At 44.4% G+C, this 18,796-nt stretch overlaps 1 protein-coding gene across 1 annotated transcript in view; it reads right to left on the bottom strand.

Annotated features, from left to right (window-relative positions):
• Positions 1–18,796, bottom strand: part of mamdc2a (MAM domain containing 2a) — a 49,751-nt gene that overhangs the window by 10,629 nt on the left and 20,326 nt on the right. Inside the window, exons 5-10 of the mRNA XM_036936395.1 lie at positions 18,574–18,711; positions 17,893–18,149; positions 12,334–12,427; positions 6,923–7,069; positions 4,562–4,827; positions 4,372–4,468 (exon numbers count right to left, since the gene is read on the bottom strand). Coding sequence (XP_036792290.1) covers positions 4,372–4,468; positions 4,562–4,827; positions 6,923–7,069; positions 12,334–12,427; positions 17,893–18,149; positions 18,574–18,711 — 999 coding nt within the window. The remainder of the gene's footprint in view (positions 1–4,371; positions 4,469–4,561; positions 4,828–6,922; positions 7,070–12,333; positions 12,428–17,892; positions 18,150–18,573; positions 18,712–18,796) is intronic.

The raw sequence follows: 18,796 nt of genomic DNA, 5'->3' as shown, positions 1-18,796 counted from the left end.
GCAGGATTCAATCCCATGTGCAGTGGATATCACAAGGCAGGATTCAATCCCATGTGCAGTGGATATCACAAGGCAGGATTCAATCCCATGTGCAGTGGATATCACAAGGCAGGATTCAATCCCATGTGCAGTGGATATCACAAGGCGGGATTCAATCCCATGTGCATTGGATATCACAAGGCAGGATTCAATCCCATGTGCAGTGGATATCACAAGGCGGGATTCAATCCCATGTGCAGTGGATATCACAAGGCAGGTGTCAATCCCATGCGCAGTTGATATCACAAGGCGGGATTCAATCCCATGTGCAGTGGATATCACAAGGCAGGATTCAATCCCATGTGCATTGGATATCACAAGGCGGGACTCAATCCCATGTGCAGTGGATATCACAAGGCGGGATTCAATCCCATGTGCATTGGATATCACAAGGCGGGATTCAATCCCATGTGCAGTGGATATCACAAGGCGGGATTCAATCCCATGTGCAGTTTATATCACAAGGCGGGATTCAATCCCATGCGCAGTGGATATCACAAGGCGGGATTCAATCCCATGCGCACTGGATATCACAAGGCAGGATTCAATCCCATGTGCAGTGGATATCACAAGGCAGGATTCAATCCCATGTGCAGTGGATATCACAAGGCGGGATTCAATCCCATGTGCAGTGGATATCACAAGGCAGGATTCAATCCCATGTGCAGTGGATATCACAAGGCGGGATTCAATCCCATGTGCATTGGATATCACAAGGCAGGATTCAATCCCATGTGCAGTGGATATCACAAGGCGGGATTCAATCCCATGTGCAGTGGATATTACAAGGCAGGATTCAATCCCATGTGCAGTGGATATCACAAGGCAGGATTCAATCCCATGTGCAGTGGATATCACAAGGCGGGATTCAATCCCATGTGCATTGGATATCACAAGGCAGGATTCAATCCCATGTGCAGTGGATATCACAAGGCGGGATTCAATCCCATGTGCAGTGGATATCACAAGGCAGGATTCAATCCCATGCGCAGTTGATATCACAAGGCGGGATTCAATCCCATGTGCAGTGGATATCACAAGGCAGGATTCAATCCCATGTGCATTGGATATCACAAGGCGGGACTCAATCCCATGTGCAGTGGATATCACAAGGCAGGATTCAATCCCATGTGCATTGGATATCACAAGGCGGGATTCAATCCCATGTGCAGTGGATATCACAAGGCAGGATTCAATCCCATGTGCAGTGGATATCACAAGGCGGGATTCAATCCCATGTGCAGTGGATATCACAAGGCGGGATTCAATCCCATGTGCATTGCATATCACAAGGCGGGATTCAATCCCATGTGCATTGGATATCACAAGGCAGGATTCAATCCCATGTGCAGTGGATATCACAAGGCAGGATTCAATCCCATGTGCAGTGGATATCACAAGGCAGGATTCAATCCCATGTGCAGTGGATATCACAAGGCAGGATTCAATCCCATGTGCAGTGGATATCACAAGGCAGGATTCAATCCCATGTGCAGTGGATATCACAAGGCAGGATTCAATCCCATGCGCAGTTGATATCACAAGGCGGGATTCAATCCCATGTGCAGTGGATATCACAAGGCAGGATTCAATCCCATGTGCAGTGGATATCACAAGGCAGGATTCAATCCCATGTGCATTGGATATCACAAGGCAGGATTCAATCCCATGTGCAGTGGATATCACAAGGCAGGATTCAATCCCATGTGCAGTGGATATCACAAGGCGGGATTCAATCCCATGTGCATTGGATATCACAAGGCAGGATTCAATCCCATGTGCAGTGGATATCACAAGGCGGGATTCAATCCCATGTGCAGTGGATATCACAAGGCAGGATTCAATCCCATGCGCAGTTGATATCACAAGGCGGGATTCAATCCCATGTGCAGTGGATATCACAAGGCAGGATTCAATCCCATGTGCATTGGATATCACAAGGCGGGACTCAATCCCATGTGCAGTGGATATCACAAGGCGGGATTCAATCCCATGTGCATTGGATATCACAAGGCGGGATTCAATCCCATGTGCAGTGGATATCACAAGGCGGGATTCAATCCCATGTGCAGTTGATATCACAAGGCGGGATTCAATCCCATGCGCAGTGGATATCACAAGGCGGGATTCAATCCCATGCGCACTGGATATCACAAGGCAGGATTCAATCCCATGTGCAGTGGATATCACAAGGCAGGATTCAATCCCATGTGCAGTGGATATCACAAGGCGGGATTCAATCCCATGTGCAGTGGATATCACAAGGCAGGATTCAATCCCATGTGCAGTGGATATCACAAGGCGGGATTCAATCCCATGTGCATTGGATATCACAAGGCGGGATTCAATCCCATGTGCATTGGATATCACAAGGCAGGATTCAATCCCATGTGCAGTGGATATCACAAGGCATGATTCAATCCCATTTGCAGTGGATATCACAAGGCAGGATTCAATCCCATGTGCAGTGGATATCACAAGGCATGATTCAATCCCATGTGCAGTGGATATCACAAGGCGGGATTCAATCCCATGTGCAGTGGATATCACAAGGCGGGATTCAATCCCATGTGCATTGGATATCACAAGGCGGGATTCAATCCCATGTGCATTGGATATCACAAGGCAGGATTCAATCCCATGTGCATTGGATATCACAAGGCAGGATTCAATCCCATGTGCAGTGGATATCACAAGGCAGGATTCAATCCCATGTGCAGTGGATATCACAAGGCAGGATTCAATCCCATGCGCAGTGGATATCACAAGGCAGGATTCAATCCCATGCGCAGTTGATATCACAAGGCGGGATTCAATCCCATGTGCAGTGGATATCACAAGGCAGGATTCAATCCCATGTGCAGTGGATATCACAAGGCAGGATTCAATCCCATGCGCAGTTGATATCACAAGGCGGGATTCAATCCCATGTGCAGTGGATATCACAAGGCAGGATTCAATCCCATGTGCAGTGGATATCACAAGGCAGGATTCAATCCCATGTGCAGTTGATATCACAAGGCAGGATTCAATCCCATGTGCAGTGGATATCACAAGGCGGGATTCAATCCCATGTGCAGTGGATATCACAAGGCGGGATTCAATCCCATGTGCAGTGGATATCACAAGGCAGGATTCAATCCCATGTGCAGTGGATATCACAAGGCAGGATTCAATCCCATGTGCAGTGGATATCACAAGGCGGGATTCAATCCCATGTGCATTGGATATCACAAGGCAGGATTCAATCCCATGTGCAGTGGATATCACAAGGCGGGATTCAATCCCATGTGCATTGGATATCACAAGGCAGGATTCAATCCCATGTGCAGTGGATATCACAAGGCGGGATTCAATCCCATGTGCAGTGGATATCACAAGGCAGGATTCAATCCCATGCGCAGTTGATATCACAAGGCGGGATTCAATCCCATGTGCAGTGGATATCACAAGGCGGGATTCAATCCCATGTGCATTGGATATCACAAGGCGGGACTCAATCCCATGTGCAGTGGATATCACAAGGCAGGATTCAATCCCATGTGCATTGGATATCACAAAGCGGGATTCAATCCCATGTGCAGTGGATATCACAAGGCGGGATTCAATCCCATGCGCAGTTGATATCACAAGGCGGGATTCAATCCCATGTGCAGTGGATATCACAAGGCGGGATTCAATCCCATGTGCAGTGGATATCACAAGGCGGGATTCAATCCCATGTGCAGTGGATATCACAAGGCAGGATTCAATCCCATGTGCAGTGGATATCACAAGGCGGGATTCAATCCCATGTGCAGTGGATATCACAAGGCAGGATTCAATCCCATGTGCAGTGGATATCACAAGGCGGGATTCAATCCCATGTGCATTGGATATCACAAGGCGGGATTCAATCCCATGTGCAGTGGATATCACAAGGCGGGATTCAATCCCATGTGCAGTGGATATCACAAGGCAGGATTCAATCCCATGTGCAGTGGATATCACAAGGCAGGATTCAATCCCATGTGCAGTGGATATCACAAGGCAGGATTCAATCCCATGTGCAGTGGATATCACAAGGCATGATTCAATCACATGTGCAGTGGATATCACAAGGCGGGATTCAATCCCATGTGCATTGGATATCACAAGGCGGGATTCAATCCCATGTGCATTGGATATCACAAGGCAGGATTCAATCCCATGTGCATTGGATATCACAAGGCAGGATTCAATCCCATGTGCAGTGGATATCACAAGGCATGATTCAATCCCATGTGCAGTTTCCTTGACATAATGGCAAGGTCAAAGACCTGACGTATACACGCCCAGGCCCTGCTGTCTTACCTGCTGTGATTCTACAGTCCCCAATGGTCACTGTGATGTCATCGAGAGCCACTTGGCCACAGTCCCAGAAGTTTTTACAGATGCTGACGAACACTACCTGGGAGAAAGACACAGATATTACCCGGCTATCGCAGAGCAAAAAACTAAACTAATATCCCTCCCTCCCTTCTGTGTACGCATGCGTTGTTACCTTGGTAACCATGGGCTTCATATATGTGATGTCCACCCCTGTCCAGACATCTCTGGTGGTATCAGCCAGGCTCCAGACCTTCTCCTGAGCCACGTTGTGCTGGTCGTAGATGTAGAGAACCAGAGCGTTTTCCACTTTCCTGAAGCCGTGAAGGGCGTAGTGGAAACGCAGACAGTACTTATGGTTGCCGGGGAGGAAAGGACCGTGGAGACGACCCACGTAACCCGGCCGCGACGTGAATCGTGTGTTCGCCAGGAGGAACGAGCCTGGAGGGGAGATTTAGGATTTGATATGTTACGTCTCTCTATACAGGACATCACTTTAACCTCTACTTACATGTTCATATTACCTCAACTACCTCATAACCCTACACAATCACCCTACACAATCACCCTACACAATAACCCTACACAATGACCCTACACAATCACCCTACACAATCACCCTACACAATGACCCTACACAATCACCCTACACAATCACCCTACACAATCACCCTACACAATCACCCTACACAATCACCCTACACAATCACCCTACACAATCACCCTACACAATCACCCTACACAATGACCCTACACAATGACCCTACACAATGACCCTACACAATGACCCTACACAATCACCCTACACAATCACCCTACACAATAACCCTACACAATGACCCTACACAATCACCCTACACAATCACCCTACACAATGACCCTACACAATCACCCTACACAATCACCCTACACAATCACCCTACACAATCACCCTACACAATCACCCTACACAATCACCCTACACAATCACCCTACACAATGACCCTACACAATGACCCTACACAATGACCCTACACAATGACCCTACACAATCACCCTACACAATCACCCTACACAATCACCCTACACAATGACCCTACACAATGACCCTACACAATCACCCTACACAATGACCCTACACAATCACCCTACACAATCACCCTACACAATGACCCTACACAATCACCCTACACAATGACCCTACATAATGACCCTACATAATGACCCTACACAATCACCCTACATAATCACCCTACATAATCACCCTACACAATCACCCTACACAATGACCCTACACAATCACCCTACACAATGACCCTACATAATGACCCTACATAATCACCCTACACAATCACCCTACACAATCACCCTACATAATCACCCTACACAATCACCCTACACAATGACCCTACACAATCACCCTACACAATCACCCTACATAATGACCCTACATAATGACCCTACATAATCACCCTACATAATGACCCTACATAATCACCCTACATAATGACCCTACATAATCACCCTACATAATGACCCTACATAATCACCCTACATAATCACCCTACATAATCACCCTACATAATCACCCTACATAATCACCCTACATAATCACCCTACATAATGACCCTACATAATCACCCTACATAATGACCCTACATAATCACCCTACATAATGACCCTACATAATCACCCTACATAATGACCCTACATAATCACCCTACATAATGACCCTACATAATCACCCTACATAATGACCCTACACAATGACCCTACATAATCACCCTACATAATGACCCTACACAATGACCCTACATAATCACCCTACATAATGACCCTACATAATCACCCTACATAATGACCCTACATAATCACCCTACATAATCACCCTACATAATGACCCTACATAATCACCCTACATAATCACCCTACATAATGACCCTACATAATGACCCTACATAATCACCCTACATAATCACCCTACATAATCACCCTACATAATGACCCTACATAATGACCCGGTACTGCTACTCCTTGTATATAGCCTCCTTATTGTTATTGTATTGTGTTACTATTTAATTTTTTTATTTGCTAATTTCTTACTTGTTAATAACTCAGTCAGTCTCGTTTGTAAGCATTTCATGGTAAAGTCTACACCTGTTGTATTCAGCGTATGCGATGAATAAATTAGATTTGATTTCCAACTGATTCTAAATACCTGTTATTTAGTCACAATCATTATGGGGCGAAACACAACTTCCAAGTACATTTTTCACTTAGTTATGTATCGACGTTAATGGGAAACCTAAGTTCAAATACGACTTCAGTGGATGTTAGGATTCAGCACTACGATAAAACATAAAGGGCTCATAAATGCTTGTGACAAGTCTTACAGGCTTTATGTTAGGCATTATCGGGTGCATCCCAAATAGCAACCTATTCCCTATAGAGTGCACAACTTTTTGCCAAGGCCCTATGGACACTGGTTAAAAGTAGTCTACTATAATGGGGAATAGGGTGTAATTTGGGACACGTCCATAAGAGTTGTGTAACTCACCAGTCCCTGTGGTGTGGTCTCCTATTCTGTAGGCGTTGGGCTTCACTGATACTCTGTTCCACACCTTGCTCTCCACTCTTTCCTGGTAGTACTGACACAGACCCTCCTCAAAGTCACAGTTAGCTATGGACGGGTCAACCACAGGCTCTGAAACAAAGCAAGCAGCTATCACACTGTGGTCATTCTATGAGGGTAGAAGTGAACAATGCTACCACTTAATTCCATGGGTTTGAAGCATTCCAAATGTAGACCAAGGACAAAAACAGGCCATTGAATAAATGTTGCCAGCTACGGTCACTTTAGAAAATGATACTACACCTTAGGGAGCTTTAGAAACGATACCTTAGGGAACTTTAGAAACGATACCTTAGGGAGCTTTAGAAAATGATACTATACCTTAGGAAGCTTTGGAAAATGATACTACACCTTAGGGAGCTTTAGAAAATGATACTACACCGTAGGGAGCTTTAGAAAATGATACTACACCTTAGGGAGCTTTGGAAAATGATACTACACCTTAGGGAGCTTTAGAAACGATACCTTAGGGAGCTTTAGAAACGATACCTTAGGGAGCTTTGGAAAATGATACTACACCTTAGGGAGCTTTAGAAATGATACCTTAGGAAGCTTTGGAAAATGATACTACACCTTAGGGAGCTTTAGAAAATGATACTACACCGTAGGGAGCTTTAGAAAATGATACTACACCTTAGGGAGCTTTGGAAAATGATACTACACCTTAGGGAGTTTTAGAAACGATACCTTAGGGAGTTTTGGAAAATGATACTGCACCTTAGGGAGCTTTAGAAACGATACCTTAGGGAGCTTTAGAAACAATACCTTAGGGAGCTTTAGAAAATGATACTACACCTTAGGGAGCTTTGGAAAATGATACTACACCTTAGGGAGCTTTAGAAACGATACCTTAGGGAGCTTTGGAAAATTATACTACACCTTAGGGAGCTTTAGAAACAATACCATAGAGAGCACTGGAAAATTATACTACACCTTAGGGAGCTTTAGAAACGATACCATAGGGAGCTCTGGAAAATGATACTACACCTTAGGGAGCTTTAGAAACGATACCTTAGGGAGCTTTAGAAAATGATACTACACCTTAGGGAGCTTTAGAAAATGATACTACACCTTGGGGAGCTTTAGAAAATGATACTACACCTTAGGGAGCTTTAGAAACGATACCTTAGGGAGCTTTAGAAACAATACCTTAGGGAGCTTTAGAAAATGATACTACACCTTAGGGAGCTTTGGAAAATGATACTACACCTTAGGGAGCTTTAGAAACGATACCTTAGGGAGCTTTGGAAAATTATACTACACCTTAGGGAGCTTTAGAAACGATACCATAGGGAGCTCTGGAAAATGATACTACACCTTAGGGAGCTTTAGAAACGATACCATAGGGAGCTCTGGAAAATGATACTACACCTTAGGGAACTTTAGAAACGATACCTTAGGGAGCTTTAGAAAATGATACTACACCTTAGGGAGCTTTAGAAAATGATACTACACCTTGGGGAGCTTTAGAAAATGATACTACACCTTAGGGAGCTTTAGAAACGATACCTTAGGGAGCTTTAGAAACGATACCTTAGGGAGCTTTAGAAACGATACCTTAGGGAGCTTTAGAAAATGATACTACACCTTAGGAAGCTTTAGAAACTATACCATAGGAAGCTTTAGAAACGATACCTTAGGGAGCTTTAGAAACGATACCTTAGGGAGCTTTAGAAACGATACCTTAGGGAGCTTTAGAAACGATACCTTAGGGAGCTTTGGAAAATGATAATATACAGTTGAAGTAGGAAGTTTACATACACCTTGGCCAAATACATTTAAAAACAGTTTTTCACAATTCCTGACATATAATCATATCAAAAAATTCCCTGTCTTAGGTAAGTTATGATCACCACTTTATTTTAAGAATGTCACACTCTGACCATTATTTGCGTTGTTTGTTTCTATGTTTTGTTTGGTCAGGGTGTGATATGAGTGGGCATTCTGTTGTATGTCTAGTTTGTCTATTTCTGTGTTTTGGCCTGATATGGTTCTCAATCAGTGGCAGGTGTTTGTCGTTGTCTCTGATTGGGAACCATATTTAGGTAGCCTGTTTTATATTGTGGTTGGTGGGTTATTGTCTATGTTAGGTTGCTTGTTAGCACAGTGTTTCTTTAGCAGTCACAGTTAGTTAGTTAGTTTTAGTGTACTTTGTGTTTTTTCCGTCTTTTCATTAAATCATGCATTCACACCACGCTGCGCTTTGGTTTACTCAATACGACGATCGTGACAAAGAATGTGAAATGTCAGAATAATAGTAGAGAGAATAATTTATTCCAGCTTTTATTTCTTTCATCACATTACCAGTGGGTCAGAAGTTTACATTCACTCAATTAGTATTTGGTAGCATTGCCTTTAAATTGTTTCACTTGGGTCAAACGTTTCGGGTAGCCTTCCACAAGCTTTGGCCCATTCCTTCTGACAGAGCTGGTGTAACTGAATTAGGTTTGTAGGCCTCCTTGCTCGCACACGCATTTTCAGTTCTGCCCACAAATTTTCTATAGGACTGAGGTCAGGGCTTTGTGATGGCCAGTCCAATACCTTGACTTTATTGACTTTAAGCCATTTTGCCACAACTTTGGAAGTATGCTTGGGGTCATTGTCCATTTGGAAGACCCATTTGCGACCAAGCTTTAACTTCCTGACTGATGTCTTGAGATGTTGCTTCAATATAGCCACGTCATTTTCCTCCCTCATGATGCCATGTATTTTGTGAAGTGCACCAGTCCCTCCTGCAGCAAAGCACCCCCACAACATGATGCTGTCACCCCTGTGCCTCACGGTTGGGATGGTGTTCTTCAGCTTGCAAACCTCCCCCTTTTTCCTCCACAGATAATAATGGTCATTATGGCCAAACAGTTATTTTTGTTTCATCAGACCAGAGGACATTTCTCCAAAAAGTATGATCTTTGTCCCCATGTGCAGTTGCAAACTGTAGGCTGGCTTTATTATGGCGGTTTTGGAGCAGTGGCTTCTTCCTTGCTGAGTGGTCTTTCAGGTTATGTCGATATAGGACTCGTTTTTACTGTGGATATAGATACTTTTGTACCTGTTTCCTCCAGTATCTTCACAAGGTCCTTTGCTGTTGTTCTGGGATTGATTTTCCCTTTTCGCACCAAAGTACGTTAATCTCTAGGAGGCAGAACGTGTCTCCTTCCTGAGCAGTATGGTGGCAACGTGGTTCCATGGTCTTTATACTTGCGTACTATTGTTTGTACAGATGAACGTGGTACCTTCAGGAGTTTGGAAATTGCTCCCAAGGATGAACCAGACTTGTGGAAGTCTACAATTTTTTGTCTGAGGTCTTGGCTGATTTCTTTTGATTTTCCCATGATGTCAAGCAGAGGCACTGAGTTAGAAGGTAGTCCTTGAAATACATCCACAGGTACACCTCCAGTTGACTCAAATGATGTCAATTGGCCTGTCAGAAGCTTCTACAGCCGTGGCATAATTTTCTGGCATTTTTCAAGCTGTTTAAAGACACAGTGAACTTAGTGTATGTAAACTTCTGACCCACTGGAATTGTGATACGATGAATTATAAGTGAAATATCTGTCTGTAAACAGACAATTACTTGTGTCATGCAAAGTAGATGTCCTAACTAACTTGCCAAAACTATAGTTTTGTGGAGTGGTTGAAAAATTAGTTTTAATGACTCCAACCTAAGTGTATGTAAGCTTCCGACTTCAACTGTACCTTAGGGAGCTTTAGAAACGATACCTTAGGGAGCTTTAGGAAATGATACCACACCTTAGGGAGCTTTAGAAACGATACCTTAGGGAGCTTTAGAAACGATACCTTAGGGAGCTTTAGAAACAATACTACCCCTTAGGGAGCTTTAGAAACGATACTTTAGGGAGCTTTAGAAACAATACTACCCCTTAGGGAGCTTTAGAAATGATACTTTAGGGAGCTTTAGAAACAATACTACCCCTTAGGGAGCTTTAGAAACGATACTTTAGGGAGCTTTAGAAACAATACTACCCCTTAGGGGGCTTTAGAAACAATACTACCCCTTAGGGAGCTTTAGAAACAATACTACCCCTTAGGGGGCTTTAGAAACAATACTACCCCTTAGGGAGCTTTAGAAACAATACTACCCCTTAGGGAGCTTTAGAAACAATACTACCCCTTAGGGGGCTTTAGAAACAATACTACCCCTTAGGGAGCTTTAGAAACAATACTACCCCTTAGGGAGCTTTAGAAACAATACTACCCCTTAGGGGGCTTTAGAAACAATACTACCCCTTAGGGAGCTTTAGAAACAATACTACCCCTTAGGGGGCTTTAGAAACAATACTACCCCTTAGGGAGCTTTAGAAACAATACTACCCCTTAGGGAGCTTTAGAAACGATACTTTAGGGAGCTTTAGAAACAATACTACCCCTTAGGGAGCTTTAGAAACGATACCTTAGGGAGCTTTAGAAACAATACTACCCCTTAGGGAGCTTTAGAAACAATACTACCCCTTAGGGAGCTTTAGAAACGATACCTTAGGGATCTTTAGAAACAATACTACCCCTTAGGGGGCTTTAGAAACAATTCTACCCCTTAGGGAGCTTTAGAAACGATACCTTAGGGAGCTTTAGAAACAATACTACCCCTTAGGGAGCTTTAGAAATACAAAAAAGGGACAACATGGAAACTTTTAATTGTCAAAGTTTCTGCTGCAAGGTCTTTTTCAGGACAGCAGGATACTTAATAAAAAACGTGTCCATACATTACAAACAAGCTATAGATTGTATGTATTGATGTGGTTATGATATCAGAACTGTGTTTAAAATACTTGTACCATGCTGTATCCTAAGCCCAGGGCTGACTGACAACACATGTTGCTGAGGGTGAGAGAACACTGGCTACTGAGAGGTTCTCTCTGGAATTTAGACTGGGGGACAGAGAGAAGGAGAGCGAGAAAGATACAGAAAGAGAAGAGAGAGAGAGAAAGAGAGACTAGTTCAACTTCAGAGGATAGTGGAATCAAAAGAAGGATCATTTTTACATCCGCGGTTAATGTTCCAATCATAATCAATTCCAATCCTTTTCTTCAAAGGGCACACACCCTTCTCTCCCACCTCTTTTGATGAATCATGTTGTCTGGAACACTTGAGGAAAATGAGAATGGGTTGGACGGTAGAGTAGGGACTATGTGGTACTCCGGGGCTCTGTGGTGATGGTGTAATGTATAGCTAGTAGCTACTGTTGCTGAAACACACTGGGCCAGTTTCCCAGACACAGATTAAGCCTGTAGTCCTGGACTAAAAAGCATGCTCAGTGGAGATTATCTAGGATTCTCCGCCCCAACTGTGTTGATCATAGTAATACTGTACCCTCTCACCGGTTTCTGTGTGGCAGAACTCTGGAGAGAAGGAGATGTCATCAATGGCCACGTATCCTCCACGGGCACTGTTAAAGGCTACTTCATAAACCACCTGGAAAACACAGACAAAACCAAGATATAGCCAAGATACCAATAGATGATCAGAAGATAACCATACAGTGTAAACTCAATAGTTAGCTCAACAGTTAGCACAATAAATAGCTCATCAACAGTTAGCTCATCAACAGTTAGCTCATCAACAGTTAGCTCATCAACAGTTAGCTCATCAACAGTTAGCTCATCAACAGTTAGCTCATCAACAGTTAGCTCATCAACAGTTCGCTCATCAACAGTTCGCTCATCAACAGTTCGCCAGATGCCACACTAAAACGACCAGGCTTGTCCAACAGAACTTCATTTAAAACATGCCTCTCAGGTCAATGGAGCTTTTATCAATTCTAAATGTAAGTCCTATTCAAAACCTTCAATGAGTTGACTGTAATGGTAAAGACATTGACTCAGTATTATGTTATGTTGGTGTAGAGCTGGCTGGTGTAGAGCTGTGAAGGAAATGGTTGGGTCCTCACAAAGATAGTAAAACAATTGGATTTTGATGCTCGGAGTACACGTCCTGGTTATCCGTCTGGCCCTGCGGCCTTGTGAATGTTGACCTGTTTAAAGGTCTTACTCACATCGACTGCGGAGAGCGTGATCACACAGTCGTCCGGAACAGCTGATGCTCTCATGCATGTTTCAGTGTTACTTGCCTCGAAGCGAGCATAGAAGTTATTTAGCTCGTCTGGTAGGCTCGTGTCACTGGGCAGCTCGCGGCTGTGCTTAGCTCGTGGCTGTGTTTCCCTTTGTAGTCTGTAATGGTTTGCAAGCCCTGCCACATTCGACGAGCGTCGGTGCCGGTGTAGTACAAATCGATCTTAGTCCTGTATTGACGCTTTGCCTGTTTGATGGTTCGTCGGAGGGTATAGCGAGATTTCTTATAAGCTACCGGGTTAGAGTTCCGCTCCTTGAAAGCGGCAGCTCTACCCTTTAGTTTAGTTCCCCGAATGTTGCCTGTAATCCATGGCTTCTGTTTGGGGTAGGTACGTACAGTTACTGTGGGGACGACTTCCTCGATGCACTTATTGATGAAGCCAGTGACTGATGTGGTGTACTCTGCAATGCCATCGGAAGAATCCCGGAACATATTCCAGTCCGTGCTAGCTAAACACTCATGTAGTTTTTTTTGTTTTTGAATTTTACCCCTTTTTCTCCCCAATTTCGTGGTATCCAATTGTTGTAGTAGCTACTATCTTGTCTCATCGCTACAACTCCCGTACGGGCTCGGGAGAGACGAAGGTTGAAAGTCATGCGTCCTCCGATACACAACCCAACCAAGCCGCACTGCTTCTTAACACAGCACGCATCCAACCCGGAAGCCAGCCGCACCAATGCGCCGGAGGAAACACCGTGCACCTAGCCACCTTGGTTAGCGCACACTGCGCCCAGCCCGCCAAAGGAGTCGCTGGTGCGCGATGAGACAAGGACACCCCTACCGACCAAGCCCTCCCTAACCCGGCGACGCTAGGCCAATTGTGCGTCGCCCCACGGACCTCCCGGTCGCGGCCGGTTACGACAGAGCCTGGGCGCGAACCCAGGGACTCTGATGGCACAGCTGGCGCTGCAAACGCTCATGTAGTTTAGCATCTGCTTCATTTGAGCACTTTTTTATAGACCGTGTCATTGGTGAATACTGCTTTAATTTTTGCTTGTAAGCAGGAATCAAGAGGATAGAATTATGGTCAGATTTGCCAAATGGAAGGCGAGTGAGAGAGCTTTGTACGTGTCTCTGTGTGTGGAGTAATGGTGGGCTAGAATTTTTTTCCCTCTGGTTGCACATTTAACATGCTGATAGAAATGAGATAAAACTGATTTTAGTTTCCCTGCATTAAATTCCCCGACCACTAGGAGCGCTGCCTCTGGATGAACGATTTCCTGTATACAGCTCATTGAGTGCGGTTTTAGTGCCAGCATCGGTCTGTGGTGGTATGTAGACACCTACAAAAAATACAAATGAAAACTCTCTAGGTAGATAGTGTGGTCTACAGCTTATCATGAGGTACTCTGGGGAGCAAAACACTGAGACTTCCTTAGAAACCGTGCACCAGCTGTTGTTTACATATAGTTGAAGTCGGAAGTTTACATACACTTAGGTTGGAGTCATTAAAACTCGTTTTTCAACCAATCCACAAATTTATTGTGAACAAACTATAGTCTTGGCAAGTCAGTTAGGACATCTACTTTGTGCTTGACATAAGTCATTTTTCAAACAATTGTTTACAGACAGATTATTTCACTTATAACTCACTGTATCACAATTCCAGTGAGTCAGAAGTTTACATACACTAAGTTGACTGCCTTTAAACAGCTTGGAAAATTCTAGAAAACGATGTCATGGCTTTAGAAGCTTCTGACAGGTTAATAGAGATAATTTGAGTCAATTGGAGGTGTACCTGTGGATGTATTTCAAGGATTACCTTCAAACTCAGTGCCTCTGTGGTTGACATCATGGGAAAATCTAAAGAAATCAGCCAAGACCTCAGAAAAAAACCTCCACAACTCTGGTTCATCCTTGGGAGCAATTGCCAAACGCCTGAAGGAACCACGTTCATCTGTACAAACAATAGTATGCAAGTATAAACACCATGGGACCACGCAGACATCATACCGCTCAGGAAGGAGATGCGTTCTGTCTCCTAGAGATGAACGTACTTTGGTGTGAAAAGTGCAAATCAATCCCAGAACAACAGCAAATGACCTTGTGAAGATGCTGGAGTAAACAGGTACAAAAGTATCTATATCCACAGTAAAACGAGTCCTATATCAACATAACCTGAAAGGCCGCTCAGCAAGAAAGAAGCCACTGCTCCAAAACCGCCATAAAAAAGACAGACTACAGTTTGCAACTGCACATGGGGACAAAGATCGTATTTTTGGACAAATGTCCTCTGGTCTGATGAAACAAAAATAGAACTGTTTGGCCATAATGACCATTGTTATGTTTGGAGGAAAAAGGGGGAGGCTTGCATGCCGAAGAACACCATCCCATCCGTGAAGCACAGGGGTGGTAACATCATGTTGTGGAGGTGCTTTGCTGCAGGATGGACTGGTGCACTTCACAAAATAAAAAAGCAACATCTCAAGACATCAGTTAAATCTTGGTCGCAAATGGGTCTTCCAAATAGACAATGACCCCAAGCATACTTCCAAAGTTGTGTCAAAATGGCTTAAGGACAACAAAGTCAAGGTATTGGAGTGGCCATCACAAAGCCCTGACCTCAATCCCATAGAAAATTTGTGGACAGAACTGAAAAAGTGTGTGCGAGCAAGGAGGCCTACAAACCTGACTCAGTTACACCAGCTCTGTCAGGAGGAATGGGCCATAATTCACCCAACTTATTGTGGGAAGCTTGTGGAAGGCGACCCAAAATGTTGACCCAAGTTAAACAATTTAAAGGCAATGCTACCAATTACTATTTGAGAGTATGTAAACTTCTGACCCACTGGGAATGTGATGAAAGAAATAAAAGCTGAAATAAATCATTCTCTCTACTATTATTCTGATATTTCACATTATTAAATCACATTCGTGATACTAACTGACCTAAGACAGGGAATGTTTACTAGGATTAAATGTCAGGAATTGTGAAAAACTGAGTTTAAATGTATTTGGCTAAGGTGTATGTAAACTTCCAACTTCAACTGTATATGCATAGGCCCCTGCCCCATGTCTTACCAGAGGCTGCTGTTCTATCCTGCCGATAGAGTGTATAACCTACCAGCTGTATGTTCTTAATGTCGTCGTTCAGCCACGACTAGGTGAAACATAAGATATTACTGTGTTTAATGTCCCGTTTTTAGGATATACCTGCACGTGCTTTCAGTTTATCCCATTTATTTCCCAGAAATTGAACATCAGCTAGCACTACGGAAGGCAAATGCAGATTAGCCTCACAAGGCACCTTGATCTTTTTCCGCAAAATCTCAATTTCCTTCTCCAGCGAATGACGGGGATCTGGGCCTGGTCGGGTGTCTGTAGTATATCCCTCCTCTCCGACTCATTGAAGAAAAACTGTTCTTCTAATCTGAGGTGAGTAATTACAGTTCTGATGTCCAGAAGCTCTTTTCGGTCATAAGAGACGGTAGCAGCAACATTAGGTACAAAACAAGTTACGAACAACGTGAAAAAACAAACAAAATAGCATGTTTGATAAGAACCAATAAGACGGTAGCCCTCCCCTCCGGCGCCATCTTGACCTTCCAACACAACAACGATCCTAAGCACACAGCCAAGACAAAGCAGGAGAGGCTTCGGGACAAGTCTCTGAATGTCCTTGAGTGGCACAGCCAGAGCCTTGATTTGAACCCGATCAAACATCTCTGGAGAGACCTGAAAATAGCTGTGCAGCGACGCTCCCCATCCAACCTGACAGAGCTTGAGAGGATCTCAACTCTCCAAATACAGTTGTGCCAAGCTTGTAGCATCAAACTCAAGAAGCTTTGATGCTGTAATTGCTGCTAAAGGTGCTTCAACAAAGTACTGAGTAAAGGGTCTATGTAAATGTAATATATATATATTTTTTTACATTTACATACATTTCTAAAAACCTGTTTTTGTTTTTACGTTGTTGGGTATTGTGTGTAGATTGATATGGAAAAGGTCAAGGGGTCTGAATACTTTCGGAATGCCTGTACACTTCACAACAGAATGTGACAGGAAGTCACCAGTCTGCTATAAGATACATTAGAACATTACAGCAGCAACAGAGATCGAGACCAAACATTTCCTGTCTTTTCAATCTATTCTCTTCCAACAATAGATTCATAGGAGAGGAGGTGAAGAGCGAGGGCTGTCTGTGTGAAATGTGATTGAGAAGGGGGAGGAGGAAGAAAGGAGGAGGACGAGAGGAGGAGGAGGAGAGGAGGAAGAGAGGGAGAGGAGGAGGGGAAGGGGGAGGGCTGTCTGTGTGAAATGTGGTTGAGAAGGGGGAGGAGGAGGAGGAGAGGGAGGACTAGGAGGAGAGGAGAAAGGAGAAGGAAGAGAGGATGAGCAGAAGAGAGGGAGGACTAGGAGGAGAGGAGAAAGAGGAGAAGGGGGAGGAGGAAGAGAGGAGGAGCAGAGGAGGAGAAGTGGGAGGACTGTGAGGAGGAGAAGGGGGAGGACTAGGAGGTGGAGGAGAGGAGAAGAAGAGGTGGAGAAGGGGGAGGACTGGGAGGAGAAGAAGGAGGATTGGGTGGAGGAGGGGAAGAGTCATAACTCTTCCCTGGATCTTCTTTCTGGTGTTCTACCCTTGAAGGAACTCACTCAGTCTCTGGCGCTATGACAACAGTAATTAATAACACCCTTCTCCCTTCTGGCTATTTATATCTGTCCAGAGAATACACAGGGAAGAATACTGCACAGACCAAAGATCTCTAGTGTGTGTGTGTGTGTGTGTGTGTGTCTGCCTGCGTGCTTGTGTCTGTCTGTCTGTCCTTGCACTCTGACCCTTGAACTCTAAGGTGTGTACTACCTGTACTGACCTCCAGGGGGTGTGGGGCCTTAATATCCACGTTGACCAGCCTCCAGGAAGTTGTAGCATAGACCTCAGGCCTCCAGATCTCCTCGTAGTGTCCCAGCGTGTCTCTAGTGAACACTGAGAAGATGTTCCCTCTCTCCTGGTCCCGCTGGTAGTAGAACGACAGGCAGCCTGACACCGGTGTGGTCGTCATGGGAGACGTCAGCTTGGCCACTTCCTGGAACCGCTTGGCATAGACTGAGTCCACATACATGTAGTGACCTGGAGAGAGATGAGAGAGGTGAGAGAGATGAGGTGTAGAAACATGACAGCAATATTGGGTTATCGTATTGTATAGAACAAAAACTAGTAAACATACACCAATGAACAGAACACACTCAGGTCAGGCCCCTTGGGTGATCTTTGTGTGTGTGTGTATCTCTCTGGTTGCTCATGGTGTGTGTGTGTGTGTGTGTGTGTGTGTACCTCTCTGGTTGTGTGTGTGTGTACCTCTCTGGCTGTTCATGGTGTGTGTGTGTGTGTGTGTGTGTGTGTGTACCTCTCTGGTTGTGTGTGTGTGTGTGTGTGTGTGTGTACCTCTCTGGTTGTGTGTGTGTGTGCCTCTCTGGTTGTTGATGGTGTGGTCATCAGGCAGGTTGGACTGGGGGTCTCTGGCTGTCCATGGTGTGTGTGTGTGTGTGTGTACCTCTCTGGTTGTTGATGGTGTGGTCATCAGGCAGGTTGGACTGGGGGTCTCTGGCTAAACTCCCTCCAACATACCAGTTGACATTAGGGTTCCAGTGGTTACTGTAGCCACACAGGTGGTGCTCCTCAAAGTTACACTCTGACAACAACAACAACAACCGTTATATCTCTTGGTATAAAAGTCATGAAATCTGCACATGCCACATATAAGGCATATTTTTTAC

Source organism: Oncorhynchus mykiss, chromosome 11, assembly GCF_013265735.2.
Source record: "Oncorhynchus mykiss isolate Arlee chromosome 11, USDA_OmykA_1.1, whole genome shotgun sequence".
Classification (NCBI taxonomy): domain Eukaryota; kingdom Metazoa; phylum Chordata; class Actinopteri; order Salmoniformes; family Salmonidae; genus Oncorhynchus; species Oncorhynchus mykiss.
The sequence above is the reverse complement of the archived record's forward strand: the minus strand, read 5'-3'. Positions and strand labels throughout refer to the sequence as shown.